At 34.6% G+C, this 20,547-nt stretch overlaps 1 protein-coding gene across 19 annotated transcripts in view; it reads left to right on the top strand.

Annotated features, from left to right (window-relative positions):
- NBEA (neurobeachin) overlaps positions 1–20,547 on the top strand; it is a 460,255-nt gene that overhangs the window by 232,541 nt on the left and 207,167 nt on the right. For all 19 annotated transcript variants that reach the window (XM_086881592.1, XM_086881590.1, XM_086881589.1 and 16 more), the window contains 2 exons: positions 1,931–2,039; positions 6,084–6,250. In XM_086881592.1, coding sequence (XP_086737718.1) covers positions 1,931–2,039; positions 6,084–6,250 — 276 coding nt within the window. The remainder of the gene's footprint in view (positions 1–1,930; positions 2,040–6,083; positions 6,251–20,547) is intronic.

Below are 20,547 nucleotides of genomic sequence, written 5' to 3'. Positions count from 1 at the left end.
GTTTACCCAGCCTTTGAAGTTCTACCTTAGGTACATACAAGAGCCTAAGGTAAGTGAATCACAGTACATCCCTTATTACCACACATTGATACCGTATTATTTAGTTGATGATACACTTTTAAGAGGCTGTGGGCTCACTTTTGTGATAATACTAATTTGTTAAATCTTTTTCTTGAAGAAGTCTCAGTCAGTGATAGATATGTGAGAGTGCTTGAGGCAACTGGCAAGATACTGTTGAAATAACACTGAGATATCCCAGGTTGCACATCTGTGTCCAGATGGCTTTTGAATTTCTCCAAGACAGGAGACTCCACAGCCTCTCTGGGCACCCTGCTGCAGTGCTCTGTCACTCACAAAGTAAAGACATTTTTCCTTATATTCAGTTGGAGCTTCCTGTGATCCATGTTGCCCATCCACTGCCCCTTGTTTTATTGCTAGGCACCACGGAAGGATCTGTCATCATCTTTTCATCCACTAATGTTCACTCCTAATCCATATCTGAGGGCAGTCATTACATCTTGACAATAAAAATCTGAATGCTTAACAGCAATAAAATACTGAAACATATCTTCCAGCAGGGTAGATGAAAGAATAAGGCTAAATTTTGAAAACTGCAGTGTAGGCAACTTTAGTCTTTCAGCTTATAATTAGAAAAAAAACTTTTTGCTTTAGAAATAGCAAAGGGTTAGATATAATTAAAAAGGTTATTAAAAGCATGAATATCCACTGTGAAACTTTGATCCAAGTTTTTTTTGTCTTCATCTCTAGAACAGAGGCCCCAGCATTGTGGTTTCCCTTGCCATGCACACTTATTAAATATTAGTTCAGGGTTAGTAATTTCCTTAATTCGCAGATGGTAGAACACACCAAAGGAGACAAAAATAGAGTTCAGATCTTTCCATCTTACAGGTGTAAGGTTTAGTAATCGTGACTTTCATTTCTAATAACTGAATTTTACTTGTGGTGCTTCTAACACCAAACACCAACTTAGGGTTGAATTTGCTAGAAATTTCATAGCCTTAATACAAGAAACTCTGAAATTCTTTCCCTGTTGCTGCAAGAAGGAAAATCCCAGACCAAGTTCCACTTTCACAGAAAAAGGAACACTTCTTCCTGATCCTAAACAGACCTGTCAGGTCATTGCATCCTGAAAGAGATTTTCTCCCTGCTGATAAGAAGATCAGAGTAATTTTTAATATAATGGCCAAACCTAGATATGGGCGATAGGGACAAAAAAGCAGTTGGTTCCATTCTTGCTGCCCAAAAACATGTGAGCATTTTTAACAACACAGTGTTTATGCTGAAATTTTGTTATGCACCTCCTGTTATTTTGTGGTCTTTACAAAAGTCTTAAGTTAATGTGGCTGCCTGACATCCTCAGTCTCAATCCACTCTTAATCTGATTTTTTGGTCATTTTTAAGTAAGATTTGACTATTTCTGATACCTTGAAAAGATGGAAAAGTGATGTACTTTTCACACTAGTGTTTGAAGAAATATGTGTGAGATATTGATATTATTTTGCAATTCTAATAGAATTTTAAATCTTCAGTAATGAATTTTAAAGACTGAAATTGGATTAGCTCTATTTGATGTTTCCAAAGGTACAAGTAAGAGTTTAAGCAATTTTCTAGATATTTTCAAATGACAGTATTCATGCTGAGACTGCTGCTAAAAACATACTCAAAATATATTCTTCCATAAAGAACTTTTGCCTTCAATAATGAATGGAAACCTTTTCTCCCATTTAATGTGATTTCTTTGTGTCTTCACAATGCAGAAAAATTTGGATAAAATTATTTTTTTATTTCAACTAATTTGAAAATGTAATTGCAGAAGTTTCATTGATTTTCCATTTCAAGTAAATCTACTGAAATAGTTTATTTTAAGTACATCAAATAAAAGGGCTGATTCTGATTTTTCTTATTTTAGATTATTATGTCATGCAATGAAAGACCATATAGTGCGTGTTGCAAATGAAGCAGAATTTATTTTAAACCGACAAAGAGCTGAAGATGTCCACAAGCACGCTGAGTTTGAGGTAAGCCTGAGAGCTGGTGCATTTCTGGTTCTCTGTTTTCACTCAGTTGACGCCTAGACTATAACTCCATGCAATAAAGATTTTATTTTTTTTCTTCAGGGGAAGAAATTTACATTGAAAACATTTCAAAACTGGTTTTTAAAAGCTTTGGTAAATGTCAAGCACCAGGAATGGGTTTAATTTCTCATCTTGTCACTGAAATTCATAAAAGCATTTACAGCTTGAAGAAATGCCTTAATCAGAAAGTCTAATCTGATACAGTAGACCCTTTGGTTCACAAAGAACTTTTCTGATTTATTGAAAATAGTAATGCAAAACATCTTATTAATATATTTGTTGATTATTTACAAAAGTTTGTATGAGTTCATTAAAAAGGCAAAGCAATTGTACATTTAAGATACATCACAAAAAATAAGAGATAGAAATGTTTTGTTGAACAGAATTAATATTTTAAGGTAGTTCTCTTCAAACAGTTTGAATTTTGGAGCACTTTAGAACACTTTTTATAAAGTGAAATACGATACTGCATATCTTTCTTGGTAGTTAGGAATCATTAACTATCAACAATAAGATTCAGTATTGGAAGATGTAACAGAGCAGTTGACTCAGAACTCTTCACTATCTATATTTCTGATTCTGAAAAGGAGTCAGCATTCAATTTCTTTTTCATCAGTGAGTGGTCAGGATATAATTTAAATTGCATTGCTTGAAAGTGATCCAAATGTTAAATCCCCTGTTTTTTAAATGTCTTCAGTTCAATAGGTTTTCTATTGTTTATATAGGAATAATTTTGTTCCTATTAAAAAATAAAAGCATGCAAAAGCAATGGAGTAAATTTAAAACTTCGTTTTTTATATGACTTCATCAAATATGGGTTTACAGTTTTATGATGTTTCATACATTTCATTGTTTTTATTGTTTCCTAACCTGACTTGTGTTTGCACACATTTGTGTAGAAGTAGGTATGTATATATATAGTCATGTATTTCACATCTTTTACTGCTCAAGGGACCTAGCATTAGGATTGTGATAGACAGCCTTAGTATTGATGATAATAAATAACTATATCAATTTATTAATCTGTCAGAAAATGTCAACAAGCACCTGGTGGCTAGAAATAAGACCCAGTAATCTTAGTTTTGATGAGGTTTTTATCTCCTTGGAACAGCTCTTTTAAATGTGTGCTTTGATGTACCAGTTTTTGTGCTCCTTGACCTAGCTGAGAACTGTGAGACACAGAGATATCTGTTGTCATTTTGAATACACATAACCTTTACTTCATTTTGTCAGAGCAGACAGCAGACACTTGTCATACGGGATTCCAACAACTTTATTACCAAGCTTATACTGGATATTTTGAACGTAGATAAAATCGCATTTACAATTAAGTATATGTCAGAGTGAAGTTTTATATTGCCTCAACAATAAATAACATTTGATATCTATCAGAGCATCATGCAGTAACCTAAGATGACAATGGAAGATTGAGTTATCTGTTCTTTGAAGAATACATTGAGGTATAAGATCTGTCGGAACTCTAGACAAAATGAGAATATTCAATTAACTTCCAGCTTCTGTTAGCAAATAGGATTTAGAATATTAACTAAATTCCCTAAAGGAGTAGCCTCAAGTCTGTCTTATTGTCTGGTAAAGAAACCAACACATTTTTCATATATGAAAATTCTCATTACATTTGTTGTAGGAAAGAACCAAAGTACACATTTTAGGCGACTAGGTTAAAATCTGCGAATCATAAAAGAAAAATGTAAAATGTAGACTTTTAATGTGAAATTCATAAGTACTTAAATAAGGTGATGGTTAAAGTCTGAAAGAATGCTTTATATATTGTCTTTAATAATGGTGGGAATATAACTGAATATTTTATTTTTTATCCTACTTGAAAGCAGTAGGGACAAAGAGATTTCTGGTAGTTTTCTGCTACATGATTGTATATCTGTCATTTTGTTTTAATAAACTGTAGAGGTATATGTTCTGGGGTTTAGTACATGTTAATCATTGCTCTCATCTAGAGAAGTGCATGACTATTTTATTTTATTTCTGCCCTTTAAACTTTAATTGAATCATTATGGGTAAAATTATTTGTTCCAAGCTGCACCAAGTTACTGTGTCTCCCACATAGGCCATGGACCAGCATGAATTTTATTCTGTGACCCCAGCTGTAGTCACAGCCAAAAGAATTCCTCCCAGAATGGGTACTTCACAGTTAACTTTCATTTTGTTAACCTTTGTAATTGTTCAGGAAGAAAAATGAAAATTTAATTTTACTGTCCAATGAGCTGGTGAAATATTAACCTCATTACTAAGGCAGATCATTGTACTAATTGGTGCCTCCCTGTACAAGAAGATAAATTGGAAAATGAATTAACCCTTTATGAATTAGTGTAACCATTGTTCCTTCCCGGATAGATTACTTGAAATGATGTCTGTAAACACAATAGAAAGATGACTGTTAAAATCTTACTGAATGCTAATGTGATCTGTACTAAAAAGGCAGCATGCAGAAATATTAAGAATAAAATATAAAGTATGAGGTTAACTTAATTTTAATTGCTCTTTTCAATACTAGAAAATTAGTTTCTATTCAGTGCTATTACAGCACTGAGTGTTGGCTAAGTGTTCTAAAATGGTGCGCAAAAACTGTAAGTGCAAAAAACATGTCATAAAAGATACTTTCTGAATTAGCTATTCTGAGAATATTCTACCCTTTGTGATTTATACCTAGATAATTATACTTTTACTGGATTTTATTTGATTTCTCTGGCTTCATTCCCTTTCTTTAGACATTTTGAAAGAATTTTTACAAGGAGGAGAAATTGAGTTTGAACTTAGCATGATTTTGAGTAAAGAAATGGAAAAATATTGCCCTTACTCATAAAGAAAGGATTTATGAAAAGAAAAATGCACTATAGAATTCTAGCAGTTTATAAAAAAATTCATGTGAAGCTCAAGAATCACAGCATTTATTTTTGAGGTAGTTTTCTCTCAAAGGACACATGATGGAGATATTAGATCTTTTTCAGCTTATAAGATGAGTGATTTTTTTATCCAGTAGGGTTTCTAGAATTGGTAGTATGTTATCAAAATTTTGAGTGTCGTGCCATGAAATAGAAAATATACTCTTTAATCTTTTAGTTTAGCATTTGTAGTAATAAAATAATGGGTTTTTTTTAATTTTATGTGTTAATATAATTTAAAAATCAAAAACAGCATACATAATTTTTTCTTGTATATTGTCCTATGTATGTTAGAGGTGTATTTTATACACCTGAGAATACATGAAACATTTACAAAGGAAAGGCTAACTTTTAAGGCATCTCCATGGCCATGAATATTCACATACCCAGATGTATGGCTTAATGTTTTTAATTGCAATTCTGTTGTCTTTGGCCTTGGTGTTTCAGTTTTTACATGTTCTAAATGAGTGCTTTTTCATGGATAATATATAGTAGTAGAATATTTCAATTGAATGGTGTCATGATTTAGTACTACAGAAAGATTCGGTGTCCTCACCTAGACTCTCCTAAAGCAGACACTGTTTAATCACTTCCCCACCCCTTCCATGGTTGTGTTGAGAACTGGAGGCACAGGAGGTGAAAATCAGGACTTGAGATTAGAGCAATTTACTGGAAGCAGCAATGAGATAAGAAAGAGAACAGTAACAGCAGCAATATTATTAACAAAAGGTATAAGACAAAGAAATGGTTTACCCAGTAAGTAAAACAATACTGGACCTTTTCACCTACTACACCTTTTTCCCAGACCAGAGAGAGAATTTCCCTGACTCCTGCCCCTGGCAAGTGACATGAGATGATATCAAATAACACTAGGGTTTGGACATGCTTCCCTCCTAGCTACTGTAAAAAATTAACCCTGTCCTGGAAGAAACTAGGAAAAATGGCACGTCCTGTTCTTCTGAAAAGTATTTTAATGAGTTCTTTTCATCTTCAGAATTTAATAAATAATAATTTTAGGGCACTCATAAGTAGCCTGTCTTTAATGAAGCGGGTGTTCTTTCGTTCCCAGTCGCAGTGCGCTCAGTATGCTGCTGACCGGAGAGAGGAGGAGAAGATGTGTGATCACCTCATCAGTGCTGCAAAGCATCGAGATCATGTCACGGCCAACCAGCTGAAACAGAAGATACTCAACATACTGACGAATAAACATGGGGCCTGGGGAGCTGTTTCTCACAGGTAAGGTGCAAATGTAGAAAGTGTAGGGCTTTAATGGTTACTTGCAAAGTTTGAGAGAAGCAGGCATTGTGTAACTGAAATACGATTTCATTATGGGGGTTAAATGTACGTACATGTAGTATATGCAAAGTTGAACAAAGTGCAGCTTAATTGTGTGGGTATTTCTGTTAAAAAATTAATTTAAAAAATCTAAAATATATAATTTCTTAAGTATGTAACTGATACAGTATTTGAGGTTTTATTCAGAGCTGTATTGAGTCCTGATTTGAAAAATGTTCATTCTATTCAACATAGCAGTGAAATTAAATGTTTTCATACATCATGCCAAAAAGAAGAGCTTTGCTCTTCTGAGTCACAAAAATAGCCAGTGGCTAAAGTGCTGACCCTCATGTGGAAGGCTTGAGCTGGAATTGCTCCTTTCCTTCATCCAGAGCAAGGTCTTGAACCTGGGCCTGTCATGTGAGTGCCCTGTCTGAAAGTAGAGTCTGCAAAGTCTCTTTCTTGTTTGTGCATTCTAGCCACAAATACTTGATTATTTACTCAGAGCGGAACGACTCAAACAAAAGAAATCAAGGAAGTCCTCCTCCCAGATAACCAAAATTTTACAGCTTGATTTTCTGTTTAAATTCCTATTTGTCTGCTCTGAATCACGCAGAGAAGAACAGAAAGTTCCATTTTACTTCTGAGAAAGCTTTTCAGGAAAAACACAGTTTAAATGGATAATACAAAAACTTTTTCCTAGATAAACATTCTTTAAGAAAATATATTTTCTTTTATATTGACTATATAGTTAGGGTTTAAGCCAATTAGAGAAGCTGCCAAGTAATAAATTTGACATGTCAGCAATAAGGTTTAATATAAATAGCACATATTCTGTCCATTCTTTTTGTAATTATGTCTAGTTGGTTCTTGCAGTTATGTTTAAAACAAAAATGAAATTTTTCATGTTCATTATCCCTGTTTCTTCCAAAGAAATTACTTTCTCCTGGATGATTATGGAGATGTATTTATTTTATAAGATGGTAAAAAATTGTGGAAATTCTCTCTTACAGAAACTCTGTTGTTTGACACCAGAGACGTTCTGGTGGAAATGACAAAAATGACAAGTAGAAAATTGTCATATGGTTAATTCAAGACAGTCTTAGTCCATTAGGGATGCTCATGTTATCTCTAGCTGAGGCATAAAACTGTGTGTCTGGACACTTGAACATACTGAAAATAAAGGCAATTTTCACTCCTCTTAATGTCTTTGAACAATGAATAACAATTTTGAATAATGTTTTTTCTCAGCTTTGTCAATGGCTGCACTTTGCAGACTTAAATCAGTTCCTGGTGACTACCTTTTCCAGGAGGCTGTGTCTTCTTAGGGCCAAATAAATTTTATATCCTGGATTGTTGATGGCATCCTAAATGGGAACAGTCCATTGCTGCAGCTTTTTTTCTCTCGGGTCCATGATCGTTTCTGATGAGCTGTAAAGTAGTACATAAAGTGTCTGTGGCAAACCTATGGAATTTCTTACTCTGACTGAAGGAATTCTTATTTCATCCCTGTAATACAGCTTGTCCAGTGTTGTCTGCTTCTCAATTGCCAGCAGAGCTGCTTTCCCCTTTTGGCACTTGCAGTGCTTGGTGCAGTGTTTGACTTGGCTGTGTTTTAGCCACAGGCAGTGGCTTAAACTGGAGAAGAGGGACATGGTGACAATACAAGATCGCCAAGTAGGGTCCCCCATTTGCAGGAGCAAAACAGAAAAAAAAGTTGGGAAATGGCCTTGCACTGTAAGTTTGGCTGTGTGTGCCATGGTAGCTTTGTGATCCAGCACACCAAGTGCACCTTCTGTCATGGGACTAGTGGACTATGAATGGAAAGGACTGGAATGGCATCAGGGAGACAGAGATGCTCCATGGAAGAGCCTCTGAGCCTTGTTAGGGACCAGTGTCACTCAGTGGGCAGGTCTAGAAGGCTTTAATGACAGAAAATGCAGAGGTGTCTCATTAAACTCCTCAGCCACAGAATGCAAAAACTGTTGTTAATTAAATATTCCAATACTTTTTATATGATGGAAATGACATGGCTTCCAAAACCATGCACATCTCTAGTCTTGGCTGGCACAAAACACAACAGGACTCAAGTCTCCGTTTTTAGTTCCTGACAAGGAGTTAGAGCATTAGCAGTCTCTTTATAAACTCATGCTTCTCTGTGCCATGAGACACACCCCCTCACTGGAATACATAGTTACTTTAAAAACACACTAAAACCACATCATCACTCTAGACTTCCACATTTCCATAGTGATTTTAAAATTTCAATTGGGAAAAGTGTTCCCAGTTCTGAAGACACACTGCTGATCTCCTGTTCAGCTTGAGAGCTGGAGACCCTTCACTGAAGTGGTGAATTTAGGGAGATCCTTCTCTGGGTCAGATGGAGCAAGGCAGGAAATAGGCCATCACTTCTGCACAATAAATTCTTGTGTAATAGCAATGCCTTTTGACATCCAAAATGGATAAGATAGGTGGGAAAATATTTGGGCAGACATAAGTGTGCTATCTGCGCAGTGGCAGCTACCAATTTACTGCTAATTGCAGCAGCATAAAGTACAAATATAGAATCACAGGATCATTTCAATCAAAAAGAACCTCTAAGATCATTGGGTCCAATCATTAACATAACTCTGCCAAATCCACCAGTAAATGATGTCCCTAAATGCCATATCCACATGTCTTTTAAACAGCCCCAGGGATGGCAACACACCCACCCACAACCACCTCCCTGGGCAATTTGTTCCAATGTTTCACAGCCCTTTTGGTGATTAAATTTTTCCAATATTGAAACTAAACCTCTCCTGGCCTAGCTTGAGTCCATGTCCTACTGCCCTATCTTGTCCTGTATGTTTTTGTTTATCTCTTCTCCAGATAAACAATTTTCAAGTTCTTTAACAAAGATGCTCACATTACAAAATATTATGGCTTAATTTCATCAAATATGGCCAGCCCAACTGTAGAGAAAATTATTCCTTGTGTTTGCAGTTCAACACAATGAGCTTCTAAGCCTCCCCAGCTTTTGTGTCTTTGCAGAAAGCAGCAACCAGCATTTACTATTTAATCTGTAGGTGCCACAAAGCTTACCCTTTGTTCATTAAGAAACAAAGAGACTATTAAGAACCACAGAAGGTTAGTACTGAGAGGAAAAGCAAGAGGTCTGATGTTTTGCTGTATTCTACATTCCACACTATTTGTAAATTATAAATTTTAAATATATTATCATAAAATCTTCCCAAAATGTCTGAAGAAACAAGAATGAAGTTGAATGGTATGAGCCAACAAAATACCATATGAGACTTTGAATTCTAAGTTAGGTTCTAGTTATATATGAACAGCTTAACTAAAAATATCATAAATTAATTGGTGACTTGCATTTGAATTGCTTCCTAATTAGCTATTAATTTATGAAGGTGAAATTAATTATAGGCTAGTACTCCACAACTTGAATAAATGCCTACAAACACAGTAACTGTACAACAAATTCTTGTCTGTATGTTAATTAATCAGTAGTTTGAATGGTCTGAGAATCTCTTTACTCTTTCATCTCCTTCTGATTAAAACTGGTAAATAATAATTTGAGAAAAAACTTTAATTTTTATTGCTTGTCAGTGTTAGCTTCTTTCCTTCTTCACAAATGTTTTCCCTTAATATCTTAAAGAAAAACCCAAAGTTCTTTTTCTCAGTTTCTTCCAAGTGTGAGCATCAAATCCTCTATGACAAATGGAAATTTACTGAATCATCTTATTTTCATCTACATATATCAGATAAAGCATAATAGATTTCAAAATAAATCCCATTAGTTTGCTATAAATCCTGTTTGTGCCCTTCAACAAAACTAATTCTGCTTCCTGCATTTGGACAATTTGATAGTTTTATGTATCTTTGTAATAGCTTACCCTAAACATACTTGGTTTTTTTCCCCTTTTTTAATTTCAGCATTATACCAAAATTAAAATTTTGCAGATTTTTCCCATTGAGATGAGAAATTGATGAGCTGGTTATTTCCTTGATGCATTGTCACTTGTTCAGAGGGAATCTGCAACATCAGGAAGAATCAAACAGGGTGTTCCATAGCTTAGTGTTCCAAGCTTCTTCAAGCCAGCACTTACCCTCAGCTTTTTTCAGGGTTATAGTTTTTGTTTCACAACATATGCTTCCTTCTGCCTTCTCTGTCAGCTTCATATGGTGCTTCTCTTCCTCCCCATCTGTGTCTCTCCCCATACACATCTCTTTAAAAAAAAAAAAAAAAAAGTTTTGTAAAACTTGTCTGTACACACAGTTCAGATTCCTTATCAACCATATGCATGCCTGTGTTTTGGCCCATAAGCTGTTACTGTCTTACTTCAACTCCTTGGTTTTATCAGATACCTCAACTTTTCAAAATCTTTTATTCAAGAACACTGAATACATACATACATATATATATATATATATATATATATGTGCGCCTTACAGTTTGTATAGTTTTAAAGCAATTTAGAGAAATAAAAGGAGTTCAGAGTTCCAATTAGCCTTCAAAATCCAAATATTAAATACTTGTCATAGATATTTTCATATGATCAGTTTTGATATTCACAGAAGGACTACTATAATGAGAAAAATGACATTTAAAAATGAGACTTGGTTCTCTTGCTTTCTGTGATTTAATGAAGGAGGTTCCACCTACATTAAAGCAGCTGTACCAAATAGAAAGTATACAAGGGCTTTTTCTGTTCAAATCCATCTTTGGTTAAACTAGACACCCATAACAAATTAATCATTCATGGTGGAGGGCAGAGCTGTCAAACTCATTCTGTGGTGAAGACCAAATTCGTCTGGGGAGACAGGCTGGAAATGAAAAGTTTCTTGCCAGACAGCTAGTTTTGTCTCTCCCTGCAGTGTGTGCTTCTGAAGAGATTGGGTTCTGCTGGGGGCCAGAGGGATGAGAACCGAAAGAGAACTCCTTTTCCCAAGCCTATGGGGGTTGGCAGTTAAATAAGTTGATTCTGGAAAAATGCTGTTTCTAAAACAAATGTTTCCAGTTTACAGCAAGGGGCACCAAATCACGGGAATTTGTAAGAAGTTGTTTCCCTTACAGCCATCCTTTGGCATTCTCTGACTCCATCTCTGTAGTAGCTGCTGGCTTAAGAAATTCAGAGATGCACAGAACCTCTTCTAACCCCCACTGCAAAGCAGATTAATCTGGTTTAGCTATTCATTCATTTCTGGCTCATTTTAACTGCTAGGCATAAATTACAAAGGGAGCTTTAGAACAGTGGAAAAGATGTATGACCGGACCCTGTCTACTGGATCCAGAAGCATGTTTGACATGCCCTTTCTTAGAGTGCCTTTTAAGGTTCTGCATTTTTTTCCACATACTCTGTAAAAACTATGAAGTTTCTGTTTCTGGAATCGGTGGAATTTTAGTGGTTTTTTTGGTAGTATATATTCTTCCATGTTGGTCTGATTGAACTGCACACTTTTTAGCTTGTTTATCAGCTATCCTGTTACAAGTTCCAGATATTTAGTTCTGAGATTTCTTCATCACAACAAAATATTAAGAAAATTATTTTCTACTTTCTGTTGTTTTTAATTTACTATAGTATTTGAGAGACCTTGAATCAGCAAATGTGTCAGCAACATATCTTCAGTCCAGTATTAGTTATCCATTTATAGCAGGATTTAATTGTGAGTGAGATGATTTTGTTAGTCTAATCACTCTATTGTAGTAATTTACATTTCAGTCCACTTTTTAACTTTTTTATGCTTTCAACTGTGTGGCTGCTCCACCCATTGCATACCCTCTTTCTTCCTCCCTCCCTGACTGCTTACCACTGTGGTGGAAGGCAGAGAATATTTGAAGGAGCTCTTGCAAATGGAGCTGAGGATTTTGACAAGCATGATGGAAAAAGGGGGATGGAAGTATTCTGTATCCTTTTCTAATAATAGGTGTGGGGTGATATTTGCAGTATTGAGATACCTGCCAAGAAAGGAGCACTGTATAACCAGAGATGGGCTGTACAAGTAATTGCACAATTTGCTTATATGGGATTTATTCAGTTCTGTATTTGTGCAGGGTTGCTTTGAACTGTGGTGCTGTCCTGCAGATTTTTTTCCCACAGCTGGAAGAAACCACATAAGAAAATATTTTTTTTGGAAAGAGGTAATGTTTTCAAATGTTGAGAAACAAGTGGTGCTCAGGAAAGGCTTGCTCAACTCTATAGAGTGACTTGTTTTTCTCTAAGAAATACAGTACATTTAATTTCATTATAAAGAGGGACATCTTCTGTACTTTCCCATTATGATTTCTGCATGATGAGGATGTTTTTCCTCTTTCTTCTGTTCTCTTTTTTTCTTTTCCTGCTTTTTTTCTGCTTAGATTTGGGGTTCCTCTAAGAAAAAAAAAAAAAGGAAAGCTTTGTAAATTTTGTTTTTATTTAAGACTTAGGAACAACAGATCTTTAGATGTCAATAGTTTCTTTAACTGGAACAGTAATCAAAATACATAACCAGGTTTCATGCAGTCAATTTGCTATATTTATATTTATTTATATTTATATTTATATTTATATTTATATTTATATTTATATTTATATTTATATTTATATTTATATTTATATGCTACCCTTAGCAAACTGAGGGGGACTTCTGGTCCTTCTAAAGTCTGGCCATGGATTTAGCATGTCCATGCACATGCAGCCGTTCAGCTTCCAGGGTACCAGTCACAAGAACAGCCATAAAGGTTCAGACCTGTGGTCCATCCAGCCCTGTAACCTTCAACTGTAACTGAATGATTAAGAAACAAAAAGATAAGACAAGTAGATATGATGGATCCACCTAATACTCAGACTTCTTGAATTTTCAGCTCAGGATTTCCTGAGGAATCTCGAATTCAGTCAGTCTTGATTTTGAATTTTCAATATCTCAGTAGGGCTTCAAAGTACCTTCTGCCTTCATGTTTTCCTCTTAGTTCCTGCTGCAGAAACAAGCTCTGCAGGGGTAATCAGAGGATTGGACTAACATTTGCTGATATTAAGCAATTTTTCTAGCACCTGTTCTCCTTTCTTTTCCTGCTTACAATTTCGAAAGAAGTAGAAATTCATTAGAAACCACGAGGGAAGAGTTTCTCATTGCTAGATACCACTTTGCTTGCTTTTCCTCATGTCTACCTAGTAATACCTGTGCAGTATAGCAGTGGATTTCCCGTCGTCCCCATATAAGAATAGAAAGCAAAAAATAAAAAAGGAACAAAAGCCATAGGTCTGAAGATTCTGAATCAGAAAATTTTATGCATCTAGGAAGCCCATATTTTCTCAGAAAGGAAAATTCTTTGACATGTTCTTTATTTTCTGACATAAAATGGATAAGAGCCTATTCTTAAGTCTTTTTTAAGTACCATTACAATCCAGGGTTCTTTCCCATGTGATGGGTCAGATATATTGCAGAAGATGAATGCCAATCTGTAGATTTTTTTTTTTCCCTAAGAGAAAAATCTGTAGTGTTCTGGTAGACTTCTCTGGCATTTCTTGAGACAATAGAAATACAAAGTTTAACCAGAAATTAAACCCAGTGGAACAATTTTGATTCCCTTTGTCTCAAATCTTAATGTGTTGTACTTTTTTTTATTTGAAAAGTATTTATGTCCAGCAATACTATTGTCAAATAATTTCAGAAATTGAGAAGTTTGAAAAGGAACTGAAGTTTAAATCATCTTCAGGCACCGAGGAAGGTGTAGTGTGGTAGATTGGGTAGTCCCAATCACATCCTTTGCTTTGCCCTTTCTTTGTGGGGTTTAAAGTGGAACTCCACAAACATCTCAGCAAACCTTGTCTTTGAGAGATTTATAGTTAAATTTGCATGTGCATTTTTGGATCATTTTCTTTGCTAAAAATTGAATTAATAATATGTTGTTTTAAACCTAGCTCTTGTCTTCTCAATTCCTTTTTCCTCATGGCAATGTGTAATCAGCTACTTTATGTAATACACTGATCTGTTTTTTCTTGTCTGCTCCGTTTTTGGGCTTATTTGTCTCCTCTCTTCTCACAGTGGGGAAAAAAATCAACCCTTTTGATGACTTTCCCTCCCCTCCCCACCCTCCAATTTTTATTTCTCTCTGGTACAACACCTTCCTCATTCAAAACATTTTAGAGCTTTCCTAAGCCAGTGCTTGGAGCTCTGTCCTGCAGTATTGCTGCAGGGGAGTGACAGGCAAGTGCATATGGAACTGCTGCTCCCAAGTGCCACCTAAGAAGGAAGACTTGTCTTCAGGTGTACAGGAGGAGCATGGTTACTCAGACATAGAAGCTAGAACCAGAGTTTTGTCCCTTCCCTCTTACCTTGATGTAGTTTAGCAGGAAGTTTCCTTTGGTTTGGTGTTCCTCTATGCATTTTGTTAGCACAGTCTGTATATTCATGGATACTAAACTGTGAAGATCATCCTTAGGCAACTCACATTTCTGATTTCTGAAAAATATTCCCAGCATATCTCTCTCTCTCAATTGATCAATTTTGATTTGTTTTGTTTTTTATTTTTGTAGATTTTTTTTATTGGTTGGTTTGGTTGCTTTGGGGTTTTTTTATTGATTAATTTTAACTTTTTAAAGCAGTGAAAAAATAAGTTTACACAGATTTACTTTGATTCAGAAACACAGTATCTGTCATAGTTGTTACATGGCTTGAAGCAGATTGCTGTACTTGATTTTTACTACATTCCTTGTTGATAAAATAGATATGGTAATGCACTGTATAATTCTAAAGACTAATTACATCATTCAAATTGATGTTGAAAGTACTGTATAGGCTTGGTTTTATTATCTGATTTTACATAACTTATGTAGATTTGGTACATTTGTTATTAAAGCATTTACTTTATCTTTATGACTGTATTTTTCCATAACCAGTAAGCTCTGGTTTTATTCAGTGGTGATATCTGTTCACTCAGAGTTTTGATGTCTATTGTAGATCTATTTCTAGTACACTTAGAGACACAATATATCTGAAGATGACAGATTGCAAGCTTCTCCCAGCATTTGGGCTCTCCAGTATATTGGTATCTGTTGTCAATAATATGGACTGTTGGATAGGTTGTAAAGCTCCATTGCTCAGGAGTGTTATATTTTGAAGTCATCTGTCATGGATGTCTTGTAGAGATAGGAGACTATTTATGTTTATGGCATTTTAAGTAACTCAGTAAGACCCTTTAAAATATACAGAAAAGGCTTGTTTACTGTCATCACTGCTCACTTAATCCTGTGACCTTGACATGATCGTATGGCCATAAAGCTCCCTGCAGGTAGTTCAATAAAACAGATGAAGATGAATAAAACAGAGTCCAGTGATTGTTTCAGCTTCAGTAATATACTGTCTTATGCCATAAGTATTTCTTGAACATTCAGTAGTGCTGAACCATTTTAAAACCCAGTAATGTAGCAAATTATCCAGTTGTTTAAATTATTAGGAAATCCACCAAAAAATTCATAAACCACATATATTCTGTTTTTAATTTAAGAGCCCTAACCATTGTTAGGAAAAACAGTCTTTATACACAATGCCAAAACACTTCTGCTTAAATTATTTCTTAAAATTAAAGTGTCCTAATTTTTCAGAGTCCCAGTGTTTGTTCTGGTTTTTCTCACTTTTCTCCTGATATCAAATTATATTTATTGAGTGGGGATGCTTCTGGTTTTGTTACAGTCACAATCTGAATATAGGAAATATTCATGTGAAAGAGATTTCTTTAGATGATTTACTAGAGGCTATGTTTGCACTTATGGTAGGAAGCAATAAAAATGTACATAAAGAGGAAGTTAAATTTGATGTCTCTTAGGCTCAATTTATAAAAACTACTGGAACCTTTGGGATACTTTGTCATAAGAGTGCAATAATTTTTATGCATAATAGATCTTGTGCTATGTGAAAACATGGAAGAAAGTAAAGTGTGATATATTTGCCTCATGGTGAGTGTAAGTGTTGTTACAGTATTAAAAAATGTTCACTTTCAATTTTTTTAATATCTAGACATTAAAGTTTCCAATTTCTGTTAGGTAGCAATGCATTTGTTTTAAACACATAGTAGTCTTTTGCACTGAATATTGTCCTTACCTCTTCTACATTCGTGAATAAAATGTGAAGTTTTCAAAGCTGATGACAGCTGAATAGTAGAGGAAATTTATTTAGCAAACTTCAGATGTTATTTTCAGTGGTAGAGTTTCATACTGAACTGTAGAGCTAAAGGTTATGAAAATTAAGTGAGTGAAACCTGTCAAAAAAGAAGAGCAGCCAGAAGCAAGTTTTATCTCCAAAACAAAAACTTACTCTAATATCCTTTATTATTTAATCTAAATTAAGAAGCACTGGGAAGAATGAAAGTGAAAAGCTACCGCACATTTTTTGGCCAAATGCCAGACAAGGTGAAATAAGAATTAGTTTCTTTCATAATAAACTTTTCATGTGAGATCATGATGAATTAGTAAAAAGCTCAGTTAGTATACTTTTAGAGCACCCAGGTAAACAAACTGTTTAATTGTTTCCCAGGTATACACTACCTTTCATTTTGAGCAGTCTTGGAATTAAAATTTTAAAAAAAAACAGACTGGAAATTTGTGAAATGGCCAATTTCTCTGGGAATGTTCTCAGTGAAAACATGGTCTGTTACATTTTAACAAAGCAGGTGTTACAAAGTTTTGAAGCCTGATTAAATAAAACCAAAATATTAAAATTAGCAAAAAAGATAGGTTGGAATTTATGAACAGTTCAGTAGTGTTAGAGAAATATTACCAATTTTCTTTTAAAAAAATGAAATTTTTATTTTACATAAAAATTACATTTTTCTTTGAGGTAAATCATCTTTTAACTTATCAGTAGGCTGAGCCTTAGTTTTTGACTGTGTTTTTTGATATATGATGCTGTTTGTGTTGTTCTTGCATGGCAAGGAATATATTATCTTCCTTTGAAAGAAACAGACATGTTTTTCTAAAACATATACAATAAAAAAATTGATGTGCCTGGCTTCCATTGGGCATTCATTCATGCTCTGTTCTGAATGGAGATCCAGTGTAAGCCATGTGCATTAATTTTCAGTATGTTTGTTGCAGAAGCTAAATCTACAGGTATGTGTTGGATTTTGTCTATGGTACACCCTGTATAACTGTATCATTTGATAACCTTTTGTTAAGCTGTGAAAGTGTGTGGCTGCCAGCTCAGGAGGGACTTTCAAAAGGTTCTGCTGGACACCACTAAATTTCAAACAGAGACCTTTTCTTAGGAACACCTTATTTTGAAAGTACTAGAATATCTCCTTTGTTTCAGTCACACTGAATTTCATTTCTATTCTCAATACAATATTTATTTAGAGGATTCCCCTTCTTTAAAAGTAATCCACAAGTTATCAATTTGTGTATACTAAAATTAAAAAATTGTACTTCTAGAAACTTTTTTTCTATTAGGATTAAGAAAATATATTTACTTTTACTCTTCTTTTTTTTTCTAAAATTTAACTTTTCAGAATTCTCACAGTAAAGTTGTAATTCTACTGTTTTTTATAAGACATAAAATCTGTAGGCAAAATCTGAGCTATAAAAATTAAAAGGTCACAATGGGCATTCCATAATGAGTAAACATCTATAGACCTCTGTGTCATTCATGGTTTCAGTAACATTTATGAGATGTTAAATCACAGGCAAATTTTGGGGTATCTCTTAGCAAATATTTGAGATTCCTGGCCATTGACATCTTGGGCTCTCTGTTGGCTGCAATAGTCTGGATTTTTTCTTGGTTTATCCCCATATTCATCCATATCAGCAGTTGTAAAAGGCAGGATACATACATGCTACTGGTACTCTTTACACCCTGTTAGAAATTCATAGTTAAATATCATCACCAACATTAGAGAAGCATAAAGGTAGGTCAGGGAATGACATAATTGGTGTGCATATAACTCGATGATTATATCTGCTCCAGAAATTGCAGGCATTTGGACAAGAGATGAAGTAGGGCAGGGAAAGGAAGATTTTCATTCTACCTAACAAATACTGTCTGACTGAGAAATAGTTTTAGGTGTGACTGAAGAGTCACTTTGTAGTTCCTCTGGGTTTTGATCTGACAGACAATAGGAAAGCTCTGTAAGCAATGGTCCTTTTCCTCCCCAACTTTTATAATCAGGTCTAGAATGGATAGTGAAACTATAAAGTATCAGCCAAGCATTTGGATTACCTTCTGAGCTGAATTTCAGTATAGTAGCACATTTTTCACTATTTTGAGAACAAAAAAGAAAGGGGTGAATCTTCTCACTTTCTGTAGCTGTGTTCACCACTGTTCACTTTGTTCTTCCTCTGATGGGTAAAAAAAGGCAATCAGCAACAAAATAAAAAAAAAATTACTAATCCAACATCAGTGGAGAAACATTATCGTTTGAAGTCCTTTTTGAGCTGTAAGAATTTTTAGGAATTCCGGGAAGGATTAGTTGTAATAGAAATTCTAAGCTGTGATATGTCTTCATATTTTACATTTGAATCAAGATGAAAAGAGCCTTTGGGGTCTTTGTCTGAAGGAGGAAAAGATTGATGGTATATTCCAAGATTTACTCTATGCTTGCACAACAACTTTTTAAACCATCCAGAAATAATGAAGGGGGACTAATTGTTGTGAGGTCTGTGGACTCTTCCTCAGTTTTTTGCCTAAACATAATTGTCTGTGCAACTCAATTTAGAGCCCATTATGTGCCTCTATTTAGAGTACCAAGGTGTTTCTTACCTTCCAAAAATTTTCCTGTAAATTTGGATCACTGAAGTTTGCAAATGATGCTTTGTTAGGTGCATTCATAGCTTGTGCTCTCTAGTACAGGATAAAAAAAGGGGGCATGTAAAATGACTATTTTATCTGGATATTTTATGTATTGAAATCAAGAATTAAGAGGTAGAAGTACTGCAACATTCTGTTTCATTTGTGTACTGCATGAAGTGACTGTGCTCATGCGTGCATTTGTCCCCTTGTATGAATTAAGTTACAGAGTCTTTGAGATTTTTTTCAGCACTGCTGCTTAATTATTTTTAATTTTGTGGTGTAATTATTTATTTGCATTTTCAGTCTTAGAAATTTATATGCTTGGGCATATTTCTTAAGCATTCTTGGGTAATGCAGGAATATTTTGCATGTGATTTTGAGGGCGGGTGAGAGCTGTTTATCTGTGAGTCAGGAAAGCAATAGGAGTGAAAAAAATGATGTGTTATTTCCATGATCTAAGTGTTCTGCAGCAGTAGCAGCAGCTGAGCAGCTCACTGTTTTTCAATGCTACATTAACTTTTCCATTAATTCTGGTGCAGTAAAATATTAAGCCCTTAAGCATTGCAAAGTTGCTGCCTGATTTTTGTTCTTTACATGGCCACTGTATATTTGCATGCTACAGCCATTATATGGATAATCACCATCATTACTTTTCAGAAGGTCTTTTTCTTATTCTACTGAATACTGTTAGATACAGAAAAGCCTTAATAAAAGGAAGGCTCTTTAACCACATTCGCTACAAATGCTGTATTTTTTACTTATTTGTTGTTATTGTTATACGATGGCAGCCCAAGTGTAAAGGAGATATTTTACCTCTGTGTTTTTCCTTTGTTTATTCATTAAATAAAAAAACAAATGTCAAAATAAACCCCCTCAAAAAAAAAAAAAAGCTCCCCAGAGACCAAGAAAGCCTTACTTTTTCTCTAGAAACAAAATTTTAAAACTGTTTAATTTCATTTCCTTCCCTGTTAGGAGAGAAATTATTAAATACTGTTTTGAATGAAGATAAATTTTTTGTTATGTTGTAAAAATAATTCTATTTTAAAAATGGTGGATTTTTAAAAAAGCGAGTAACATACGGATATTGGAATTAAAATTCTTCAAAATTCTTGTATTATTTTAAATATTTGTTGAAAATATACAAATTTATGGGAATAGTGGATTTACTAAATGTCAGTAATGAACCAGACCAGCAATTCATGGTACTTCCAGCCAAGACATACCAAACATTACACCTATTCTCCCCACCTGAATTCACAGAGCAGTTCATATGGGAGAACAAGACTCTTACTTTAGCTGTTCAAGCAGTCACTTTATGCCCTAAATAATGAAGTTATAATCTTGGTGGTGCCAGTGAGGTGACATCTCAACACTGGATAAATCATATGAGTCTTTATCTATTGGCCTTGTTTTCCCCATCTGTAACACGTGAATCATGGTACACTGCTAACACCGTGATTTGAAATCTGTTGAGGAAAAGCACTAAAAGTAGAGCTTAA

The sequence above is a fragment of the Cyanistes caeruleus genome, chromosome 3 (genome assembly GCF_971803275.1).
Source record: "Cyanistes caeruleus chromosome 3, bCyaCae1.hap1.1, whole genome shotgun sequence".
In the NCBI taxonomy this organism is placed as follows: domain Eukaryota; kingdom Metazoa; phylum Chordata; class Aves; order Passeriformes; family Paridae; genus Cyanistes; species Cyanistes caeruleus.
Note: the sequence above shows the minus strand (reverse complement) of the source record. Positions and strands in the feature narration are given on the sequence as shown.